The sequence below is a fragment of the Manis pentadactyla genome, chromosome 12 (assembly GCF_030020395.1).
Source record: "Manis pentadactyla isolate mManPen7 chromosome 12, mManPen7.hap1, whole genome shotgun sequence".
NCBI lineage: Eukaryota > Metazoa > Chordata > Mammalia > Pholidota > Manidae > Manis > Manis pentadactyla.
In genome coordinates, this window is record NC_080030.1 from 18,868,647 (window position 1) to 18,880,489 (window position 11,843).

An 11,843-nucleotide genomic window follows, 5' to 3' on the forward strand; every position below is an offset into this window, starting at 1 on the left:
CCATCCTCAGACATTGTTAAGTGTGCCCTGGGGGGTGCGAAGGTGCTCCCAGTTGAGAACCACACCACTTAGAGGAAGGACCAAAGAGGAGGTGCTCAGAGGGGCTAGCTGGTCTCAGGTCTACAAGCTGCTCTGCTGCTCTGCTAGTAGACTTGTATAGCCCGCATCCTGCCCAGCAGCTGTCTGCACCCACGTTCCCAGGGAGGGAAGAGTTGGGGCTCTTCTGTGAATTATAGGGAAAGGGCTCACCAGCCAAACCTCTCCACCTTCGGCTGTGCAGTTACAAAGTAAGGTTAAATAAAATTTAGTAAAAGTGTTGCTTTGTGTGTCCTTGGAGCACAATGTTAGTTTTTTCCTGTGGGTCAAGGTCCAAGTCTGAAAAAAATCACTGCACATGCTCAATCTACAGAACAGTTGGGTTGCTTAACTTTTGACAAAGAAAAACCCCTCCCCGAAGAACAACTATACAACCAATAAGACCAGAGTAAGAAGCTGAGCAAGGGAACAAGGGGCAGTCAACCCACTGGCTGGGCCAGGAGTTCCCCCCACCCCTATCAGGAGGAGAGATGGACAAAGCTGCCTCAGCCCCTCCCCTGGACAAAAGCAGAAACAATCAGTCTAGATGAAGTGCTTTTTAATTTTGGGCCAACCAGACATATTTAATATAAAAACCCTTTAATATACAAACTATAATCACAACAGCATTCAAGTAGCAGCAAGGGGATGGGGCGAGGCAGGGGAGGAAGGTTTTCAGGGTTCCTATTGCTTCCCGTGTCTGCAATCACTCTGAGGCCTGAGTGTGGGGTCTTTGCAGAGGGCAGAACAAGGCAGCTGGGCCAAAGGGACCCTGATGCCAACAGACTGAGCACAACATGTCCCTCCAACATACATGCCAGCTCCCCACCATGGCTGCCTCCAGGGAAAGCCAGATCCAGTGAGGAAGGTGGTTGCGACTGAGGAGAGTTAACAACCATCATTCCTCAGCATCCTGCTGATCACACCTTTGGGAACAGAGTTTTCTGGGGGCTGCTGGATTGAAAAGACCTACAAATCGTCCTGGGAGGAAAGAACTTGTGTCTGAGTTCATCTTCGAAACAAAATTCCCTGCCTTTGACTCCACAAATCTGGGTAGATCTGCTGAGATGGCTGGGGAGGAAGTGAAATGACAGCCTTTGGCTCAACAGGCTGGAATCTTGCCAGGCATTGACAAGGAAAGCCTCAAGGCAGGCCACGGAGGCCTGTGGGAAGAGCTCTGGGTCAATGGGACTCACATGGGCATGGTGGACAATGGCCTATAGGTGGAATTTGTAGTGTGTAGAAGAGAGAAAGGACACATGGCAGAAGGAATTAAGAACTAAAGTACCTGCTTCTTATAGGCCTGGGCAGTAGAGGTAAGATGATCCTTCTGGGCCACGACTAAGAGAAACCTGAGGCCCCTTCCTTCCTTGGCACCAAGTTCAACTGGCCTGGATGTAGCTGATGGCCCCAAAGTCTTCCACATGGCCCTATCTAGGAGGCCTCGGTGCTCCCTCCAGATGTGCTGGGAGACTGGCCACAGTTCTGGCTGGGCCCAGGAAACCCTAGGTTCCTGCAGTTAGATGCAGTTCATGGAGTTCTCAGGGAGGAGGCCGGGGATGCAGGCAGTGAGACCCAGGCCCTTGATAGGAGCTCAGCTGATGGGGAGGCCACAGCAGAGGACAGGGTCCTGGTTCTCTATGGCCTCCAGTCTGTCCATGTTGTTGTCCCAGTTGATGTGGAAGTGGGTCACTCGAGGGTTCGAAGTCAAGATGTTCCGCTGGAGCTGGGGGAGGGAGGGGATGTCAACCCTTGTTAGCATGCCCTCTCATTACTCCCAGTGACAGGGCACCCTGACCCCCACCCCAAGCCCAGGAAGAGCAGACCTTGCTTATCCTATCAGTACCACCACTGTGTACAACTCCAAGGAGCACTTTTGTGCCATGATTTAGGGCTGGGACCTATCTAATCTTGATTCTGTGAGGCGCCCTTCTGAGAAACAAAGACCTTTCTCTTTCCCGTTCTAGCCTGGCACTGCGAGATCTGAGCACTACTTGAAAATCTTAAGAAGTGACCTTGGCTCTCAATTCCAATGACTCAACTCCCAAGTATCAAAGAGCTTCAGCCAGTCTGGAGCAGGAAGTGCAGAGACAGGCCCCACCTGAGAGAAGTCTGGCTTCAGGGGTGGGTTCTTCCGCAGCTCAGGATTAGGGTATTCGTTGTTGACATAGTAGCCCACCCGGATGAACTCCTGTCCATGGTAGATGCAGGTGATAAGGACCACGGTCACACCCACAGCATCAGTCTCAGGGATGAGAGATGGATTGGGGGCATCAGCCTTGGGGAAACACATCCTGGGCCTTAGCATGGATTGCCACCATCAGGCCTCAAGCAGTAATACAATGATTCTCAAGCAACATGTATTTAGGGAACTAAAAGTCTGGTCTCTGCCCTCAGGAGTTTTCAGTCTAGTGGAGAAAACAAAATTAGTCACATAAATGCCTGTAATATACTGAATGTGACAGGTGCCACAAAGGAGAAGGAAATGGTGCTGAGGTGTAGTGAACAGTGGGAAGGGTTCAGTGAGAACAGTGGGAAGCCTATAAGATAAGGCTTAACAGGTAGGCAGGTAGGTACCAGGCTACCCAGGGCCTGTTAGGCCAGTTAAGGGCTTGGGAAAAAGCGGGAGTGGTTAGCAGGAGGCAAGTGCTCCATTACCTACGTGGTCTGAAGAGACCGGCAGCCTGTGGAGCTGCGGTAGGAAGAAGACTGTGGAGGGACGACAGGGGAGACGTGGTAGGCTACATTCTGGAGTAAGGACAGGGGCCCAGAAGTAGAGGACAGAGGTGGACAGATTTGGGGTGTATTAATATGGACAGTTCAGGACTAGCTACTTAACTAGTGCAAAATGAAACCAATACAAAATGAAAACATCAGGCCCTGTGTTCGAAAATTAGCCAGTTTCAAGCCACCAACAGAACACCACACCAAGCAGGGGGCCCTTGTGACTGCAAGGCCGGCATGCCCGGGAAGCAGGCCCCAGCTGGGAAGTGGAGCAGATGGGGCCTGCTGGCGGACTAGACGCAGGTGGGTGAGGGGCTTGGGATGGGATGGGGTGGAAGAGCAGAGATGGAGGTGAGTGAGTGGATTTAAGCAGAGACTCCCAGGCTTTAGTGTAAGTAAAGATCACCCTCAATCTGCATTTCTAACACTCTTGTGATGATAGGTTAGGGAGCCTTTTAGCAGCTACAGTGGATCCCTACTATTTACAGATACTGTATTTGTGAATTTGCCCTCTCACTAAAATTTATCTGTAGCCCCAAAATCAATATTCAGGGCACTTTCATGGTCATTCAAGGACATGTACAGAGCAGGGAAAATTTGATCTGCTTGATGCGCCTGTTCTCAGCTGATGTTGAACAAAGCAACACTCTGCCTTCTTGTCTTGGTGCACACTGTAAACAAGTGTCCTTTGCATGGTTGTTTGGAGCCATGTTTTTTGCATTTCTGTGCTCTGCTGGTGATTTTGCTGTTTAAAATGGCCCCCAAGCATAATGTTGGGTGCAGTTTGGTGTTTCTAAGCATAAGAAGATTATCATGTGTTTTATGAAGAAAATATGTTGTTAGAGAAGCTTCACTCAGGCATGAGTTAAAGTGATGGTGGTCATGAGTTCAATGTGAATGAATCAGCAATTATACTAAAGGTGTTTTTAAGCAGAAACACACATAAAACAAGATTATGCACTGATTGGTTGACAAAAATGTGACTTGCAGGAACCTAACCCTGTATTTCCTCTGGGGTATTGGTTCAGTATTCACTAGTTTGCTAATGCAGTGTTCACGGCAACTTTATAAAACATACTCTGGAAAATAATGAGAATCAACTGTAAATCTGGCTTCTGTTAACAGCAAAGACACAGAGGTGGAGGAGAGGGAAGTGTTTGAAGTACCTCTGAGAAGTCAGACAGTTCTTAAGAGCAGAGCCTGGATTTGAACCTGAACTTTCGACCACTGAACTACACTGTGTGCTTTTGGGTAGAAGAGGATGTTTCTAGGTATCAAGGACTAAGACCTAAGGCTTGTCTTTCTTACCTGGAAGATGAACATGTGTATCCCTGCTGGGACAGGGCCGACTAGCACTGAGTCTAGGATTTGATCAAACTCTTCACTCTCCGCTGAGCCAACATAAATGATTTTCCACTCCAGGTCTGCAAGGATACAGTGGATTAAGGAACTGAAATAGCCCAACAGCAAGAAAGTAGAGAAAGGGTCTTCTCATCTTAGTTTTAGACAGATCCGTAATATTCTGAAAGATTCTATTCTCAAGAGCACCTGACATCTACTGGGCACTGATTACCCGGCACTGTGGTCCTTAAACATGGGGACTGGCGTGGGCTCTTCTTCAAGAGGGGAAATTCCTCCTGTGGGCCTAGCTTTACCAGGTGACCTTGACTCTGCACCTCTGGGGAAACTTGGGTCTCTCAGAGCCAGAGGATGAACCATATTGCAGAGGTTGAATGAAGAGCCATGTGATTGGGACATGCTGGGAAGGGAAGAACAGGGAGTTGGGCCATTTCAGGGCCCTGGCCCGAGTGCTGAGATTGGAAACAGCATCCTCTTTCACATACAGGGGCTGCTGCCACCGAACTGAGTAGATCCCTCGACAACTGGGGCAGGGCAGCAGATTCCAATCCAGCAAGAGAGCCAGCCGGCAAGGAGGGAGAAGCCGAGGCTGCTGGGGAAGCCAGCCAATCCCCGAGCCTTCCAGATCGGCACCAAGTCATGCCTACTCTCAGACATCTGGGCAACAGCAACACAACTCAATCAATGCACGTGGAATTCTGGGGCCCATCTGAATCCCAACTACCTTGCATCCCATCCAGTATGGGGGTATCCCCCATCCCTGAGTATGTTCTGGCAAGATAAAAGGAAAAGTATCTAAGGAGACCCTGCCCATCAATCACAGGAAATTCCCAGTGACCGCTGCCTCTTGCGGGAGGTCCAAGTATATCAGGGGCAAGGTCACACTAGTACACAGAACCTTGGTAGGAGACCTGAAACTTATTTTAGGTTCTTTGAAATTGCACAACCTACAGCTCCAGCAGCTGGGGGAAGTTCCACAAACTGTCAGTTTCACGGGAAGCAAACTGTCGTTGAAGCTGTCCTGTTCCTTGGTCCAGTGTTCTCCAAGAGCATCCAACTTTGCAAGCACAGTGATGCCCGGCCAAGCCAGGGAATCTTGTCACCTGAGCCCCACACTCTTCATCAATACACTGGCTTCCTGTCCCTTCGCAGTTTCACCCAGACCTTGTCCTCAGGGCCTTAGCAGGTCTTTGGGACACAGTGACCATCAGGTTCACTGGGCTGCAATCAAACTCCAGTCTGAGTTGCAGGGAGGAGTTAAGTTTATCGATTTGTTTTTGTTACAAGTAGTGACAGAAATAGATGTAACATGTCTTTGGACGAACAGAAAACCAGCTAGCTCTGTTCTCCCTTTCCTAAACTGCTGTGTGTTTTGGTAACTTTCCTTCTGGCCTTTCCTCCAGTGCAGGTAGTGTCCCGTATGTGTGCATTTTAACTAATGTGCTGGGGGGAGAAAAAAAGGGAGACAGAAACAGAGCAGGCCCTGGTAGTGTACAACTCAGTCACTCAGCAAAACTTAAGTGAAGATTGTGGGGTACTGACTGGAAGAGGAAACGCAGTGCCCGGGCAGCCTAGAAAATGGGCTGCCAAGGCTCCCTCGACACTGGCCAGAAAGAAATCAGAGAGCTGGCCGAGGACCATAGAGAAATAAGGACTCAAGAGTTCAAGGATCTAACAAAGTAATCTATGGAAGACAAAAGAAGACTGAACCAAGGGCCTACAAATCAGAATCATCTTAAACTTGCCAAAGTGTTTTAAAAGAACCCTACTAAAGTGATTTCCTTTTTGAACATAATCCTTCTTTAGAATTAGATATGGACATCAGTCACCAAGACAGCACAAATTCATTTCTATCAAATACAGCACACAACTGTACATGTGTGGTATTGTGTGCCTAACCTTCTGGGCAATTTCAAGGGTAACTTGACTGCATTACATTTTGTGTTTATGCCCTGACTTTACAATCTAACCACTGCTCAAGATGCACCTCCACTATGTATGAAAACAAAACCAAAACCAACAGCCTGATTAAAGGTTGGTAAAAAACTGCAGTGAAACTAACTAGAGAATGTTTCCTGCCTTTAAAACAATGATGACAACACTTATGTCATATGCTTTCTTCTGTTTATCATTCCGTTCATCTTCAGAGATGAACCCTGGCCTGACCACAGCAGGTTAGCTGTGGGTCAGAACATCTGGCTCCATGACCTATTCAAGCAGTGGCTGGTGAATTTCTCAATGAAATAAGGGGAAAACGCATCTAATGTATTAAATGTGGACCCAGGCCTTGGGAGCATCTATTTCCAGTTACTGAGGAGAAAAAAGAGCAAAAGGGGTTGGGGTCCCTAGGAGATGGGGTCCAATGACTGACTGGGGGGTTGGGTTTTTTGCCAGATCTTCAGTTGCCAGTGTCGAGGTAGATGGACTGAGATTTCTGAAGGATCTGAGACACTTCTAAAGCCAGGCTCCCTCCGTTTGGGAGGCAGGAAATGGATTCCCTCTGTTCTATGGGCAGAGGGCCAGGAGGAGGAAGAAAACAAGTTGGCAGGTTAGAGTCCTGGCTAGCCCTAGGGGTAGAACCAAAGTCTGGATTTCCAGGCCAGAGTTTACTTTCCAAGTAGAATTTCTCTGAGCAAAAAGCTTTGTTGTCCTGGTGTAATTAATAATAGCACCCTCTTCACTCTTTTTAGAGTGTCTTGATGTGGAAATAAGTACTCTGGTCAGTCCTATTCATGCTCCACTTCTAAAATAGGAAATGCATATTTTTTTCCTAGGTTATAGCAGAGAAAAAAAAATTCCAGACTCAGAACTGAGAGACAAGCTCTAGCTTCTACAATCCTTCTACAGATTGGGCTGTGTGACCTTGGAGAAGTCATTCCACTTCTATTAAAAAATAATGACCAGCAGGTTGACTTGAGCCTTTCCTGCCGACTCTATTATAAACAGCGTAGTAAAGTAACAGGGCAGGGCCTTCTGAGGAATAAAAGTACTAGATCATGACCATGCAACTAGTTTTAAATGCAAGGAGCACCAACGGCCTGACTGAAACCGAATCTTCTGCCATCTGGGAACTGTGAATCCCTTAACCTATTAGCTCCTTACATCTATCTCCTCCTGCCTTTAAAATTAAATCTTATTTCACAGTGTCATTCTACATTTTATTCATTTATTTACACCCTGCCTTGTTCAAGAAAGGATTTTACTGGGATTAAGTCACAACTAACTATATTTTAATTTAAAATAATTTAAACATGAGAGAAACCAGGGAGAGACGATTCACAGGCCCAGCCCAATCGCACGTCTCCAGCTGTTAACAGTCCCCAAGCTAATCCAAGTGGCCGCCTTTGCATGCAAACCACCCACCTACCACCGAGAGGCGCTAGTCAGTACACCCTGGCCTCCTGGATCTCCATCTCCTCATTTGCTGCTGCTTCTCTTTTAACCATCCAGTGCAGAAGGGGCCTAATGGAGCACTTCCTCTTGAAAGTGGTGCCAAGACTCCCTGGGTGACCTCACATTTCCCTTTTTTTTTAAACCTTTACTTGAAAAGTCTTTCACTCTTTGTAGCTCCCATCTTCTTGTCTGTGAGATGACAGCCATGTCCACCTTTTTGCCACAGATGAAAAAGACATCTTGAAAGCATCTTGGAAGAGAGACACAAAAGGTTCTGACCTCCCAGCTGACTGTTTGAAGCCAGAAACCATCATGGCTCAGGCAGCCCCACCTACCCACCAGACTGGGTCAGACCACCAAAAGTGTTGGAAGAATTGCTGCAATAGGTCAGCTGGAACCTGGTGGGCAAACAGCGGGAATCGGCTAACTGGTTCCCACCTGGCTGGCTATGCCACCCCTCAGATTTGAGCATGTGCATCGAAGTCTACAGCCAGAAAAGAGGGAGGAATGAAAGCTAGGAAGGCAGTTATCCTCTAAGACTGGAGCTGGAAGCCGGGTCATGCCTCCCAGGTGGAGCTCAAGAATGGGGGCTTGGGGCCAGGCTATGGAGGAGGGAAGCCAGATTCTAGGGTATGTGCTTTGGGACAGAAAACAAGCAGAAGTGGGTAGGTTACAGTTAACTATCAGCAGATTGGGAGGCGATGACTGGTAGACAAACAGCGAGACAGGGGTGAATGAGGTCTTGCCACGAAGAGGGGTTTCATTGGGGGAAAGGGCAGGGAGGTGGGGGAGAGGTCTCCACAAGGGAAATGGGGGAGGGGTTGGGGTCTCCATAAGGAAATGGGAAGGGCCTGGAGTCTTCAAAGGGAAAATGGGAGGGGGCTGAAGGTTGGGGTTTCCGTAGGAAAAAAGTTGGCCAGGAGTGTCTCACTACATGGGAGAGGGGATGTGTGGGGACAATCGGGTGGCTGAAACGGGGATCTGGCCATACAGAAATAGTGAGTGTGTTTGGGAGGTCCTTCCTACAGGGAAGACGGTGGCGGAGGGTCTCTGCAGGTTAAAGAAAATGGAGACTGGGAAGGTTTCTACACAGAAAACGGGTGCCCAGGAGGAGCTTCACAGGAAAAAGACGGGGGTGATGAGGTCGCCAAGGAGGAAAAGGGAGTAACCGTGAGGAGGGGGTAGAGTTGGCCATGGGGTGCGCTGGGGGTAGTCCCTACGGGTAGGCTGGGGTTGGCGGGGAGGGAGGGGGTAATATCGGGGTTGAAGGGGTTGTGTTTCACGAGGGAGGCCGGGGTTGGCCTGGGGGAGGGGGAGGTCTCCACACAGGCCCAGCCTCACCGTCCGACAGGGCCTCACTGCACTCGAAGCTGATTTCGAACCGTAAGGGGCTGTGGAAAGGACTCGGATTCTCCAGCACCGCCACGTTCAGCACCGACACCTTGGCCATCGCCTCGCCGGGCCGCGGCAAGGGCCAGAGATGGGGCCGAGCCCGCGTCGGGGTCCCGTCGGGTTAGCAGGACAGTGTGGTCAACTGTAACTCAACGCCTCCTCTGTCCGCGGACTGAAGTGCGTATCTGGTCCGCGCGCCTCCTTCAAATAGTTGACTCCACCCTCCAGCCAATCACTGTCAACGCTCTCCGTCGCATCCCCTCAGCTAATCCTGGAGCGCCGGTCGGCGCGCGCCGATACTCCCGGGACCAATCTGTGAAGCGCCCTCTCCGGGCCGCGCGAGGAAGGCGGGACCATCTCCTGGCTTCTGCGTGTGCCCCCCGGGAACCAATCCCCAGCGTCTCCGACTCGGAAGTTCAGGGTGGGAGTGGGCGGAGTGAGAGCCTGGGCCTCCTCCTGGCCAATCCCGAGGGTTCCCGCACCGAAATGGCTCGCGCTTCGCCCCGCCTTTCCGGACGACCTGTCCCGCGGGTCAGCGCCTCCAACTGCCTAGCGGTGGCGCGCGGCGCTCGCTTAAGAGGGCGGGAAGGGCGGTGCTCGAGCCCGCGGTGATTGACAGGTGAGAGTGGGGCGGGGATAAAGCAGTTTTCTGAGAGGTGAGTAGCTCTGTTGCCCTCGGGGAACGGGAGGAGAGGAAAACTAGGCTGGGGATTCGCTGGAGAGGAGCGGAAGTCGGCCGCCGGCACGGTTGAGCCGGGTGTGAAGAGAAAGGAGGAACGTTTGCGGCCTGGCTTCTGTCAGCGGGGGAGCGTTGCCTAAGCTTCTCCTAGGGCCTCTTGTCCCCTCAGTCCCAGCGGCCGGGGAGTCCGTGGTGAACGTTTATCAACGGCCCTGAGGCGGGGCGGAGCGGTGGATCCGCGTCCCCGGGAGTCGGGCCTGGTTCGAATTCCTCTCCCGCCCCCTCGAAGGGCGGACGACGCTGTAAACGTGAGTTCGGGTCAGGCCTCTGCCACTCAGCCCCCGAGGCCACGTTTCCTCCTCATTGAACCGGGCCGTGAAAATTCCGACGTGACTCAAGACTACATATTGCGTCTGGAAACTTCTCTCTGCCCCCGCACCTGCGCCGGACCCCAGTCACCCGATACCTGGAAGACTCCGGGCACCTCTGCACCCACTCTCTCTGCTTCCACCCGCCACCAGTGGAAAAATAACTCAAACCATATACCTAGTTTTACATTATTTCTAATTGCATTTTTTAAAGTAAAACAAAACAAAACAGGCGAGATTAATCTTAATATGTTGTACTTAATCCGGAATAGCCAACATATTTCAACATGTGATGGGGAAAATAAATATAAATGAGGTGTCATTACATTCTTTGGCTCGGCACCAAGATCCTGTATGTGTTTTATGTTAGGAGCTGTATTTTCCTCAGAAATAGTTGATCTGGCTTTAAGGGCTCATAAAATTGACAGAAGGGTAGATTCACACGCCTATATTGTTGCCAGCATAAAAGTTTTCCACAAACTCAGTTTCATCGTGGTTTTTAACTTTAAGCGTTGACTGAAATTTAAGGGACAAGGAAGGTTCCATGTCACAGTTGTACTACCCACATCTAGGTGCTCATGGGTTGGTCCCTGTTGCGAGTGGCCACTATATTATTGGAGGCAGAGGTCTGAGAGAAACTGGATCAGTCACTCCCCTGCTTGCAATGTGAGTGCTGAGATGAGGATAGTGGTGTCAAGACTCTGCATGCACTGTTTCTTACTAACCACCCAGCCCCAACTTCAGCCAAGCAGAGCCCCCTTTTTGTTCCCGTAGAAATCCGACATGGCTTACCTAACTGCGCAGAGTCTCTCCTGGAACCTCCTCCCCCAGCTCTTGGCATGGCTGGTGGTTTCTTGTCATTCAGGTCTCTGTTCAGATGTGCTCTCCCCAAAGGCCTTCCTAGGGGTTCCCTAGACAGTGTTCAAACTCCTAGAGCCTAAGCCTGCACAGTGCTCATCCAAGACACTAGGCAATTCTTACCCAGCTACCTATGTGGCCTTGGTAGTCTGAAGGCCTCGTGACAATAGGCATTTTTTTTGGTGTCTATATCTCACATGAAGTAAAAAAAAAGTGTTTCTTTCAATTAAAAAAATTGAGAAAGTCTTTTTCCCTTTGAAAGGATTTGGCTGTGAGAAAATCCACATTTCCACATTGATGATTGGCTATGATTTCCTGGCAGTCGTTGGGCATGCTTGGGAATCTTTGTGACTCAAGAAAATGTAATTTTCAAATTATCTCCAAATATAATTCGATTGTTTATGAATACTAAACTCAGTGGTGAAGTTGCCATGATGTTTTTCTAGACATTTAATTAAACATTTACTCATTCCAACTTTGTAGTTTTCTTTTTGTATTGTGGAGCTTTTCTTCCCTTTATCCCCAGCATCAACCTTTTCACAGCCCCTGAGCTCATCAGCCACAAACATTATGGCTGTGGTGCTAATGAAGAAAATGGGCCTGTCTATAATGTGTTTTCCATACAGCTGGCTGAATAATTTTCCATTGTAAACCAGATCATGTCATTCTCCTGCCTAAAACCTTCAAAGGCTTATACTTAGAATGAAACCTAAGATCTTTACTGTGGTTTAGGAGGCCCTGCACCATGGCCTCAGCTGACCAGTCTCCCTCTTGTCATCACTTTCAAACCCTCCTGGCTTTATTTCCCATCTTTCAACACCACACTTATTCCTGCTGCAGGGCTTTGCACTTGCTCTGCCTGGAATGTTTTTCCTTCAGATAATTGCATGACTGTCTCTTTCTCATCATTTATGGCTCAACTCAAATGTTCTCAAAGCTTTCCCCAGCCACCCTAAAGTGGCCCTTCTTTAATACCATCACCCTGCTTTATCATC

At 49.4% G+C, this 11,843-nt stretch overlaps 1 protein-coding gene across 2 annotated transcripts; it reads right to left on the reverse strand.

Annotated features, from left to right (window-relative positions):
- Positions 1–633: 633 nt before the first annotated feature.
- Positions 634–10,299, reverse strand: ASF1B (anti-silencing function 1B histone chaperone). Of its 2 annotated transcripts, none has more exons than XM_036879732.2 (4): positions 8,893–10,299; positions 4,108–4,223; positions 2,177–2,266; positions 634–1,801 (listed from the first exon to the last, which is right to left on the reverse strand). In XM_036879732.2, exons 1-4 carry the CDS (start codon positions 8,999–9,001, stop codon positions 1,670–1,672), a joined length of 447 nt encoding a protein of 148 aa, XP_036735627.1. In that variant the 5' UTR covers positions 9,002–10,299; the 3' UTR covers positions 634–1,669. The 2 variants fall into 2 exon arrangements, with proteins under 2 accessions (XP_036735627.1, XP_036735616.1); XM_036879721.2 differs by having other exon boundaries at positions 2,177–2,353.
- Positions 10,300–11,843: the final 1,544 nt, after the last annotated feature.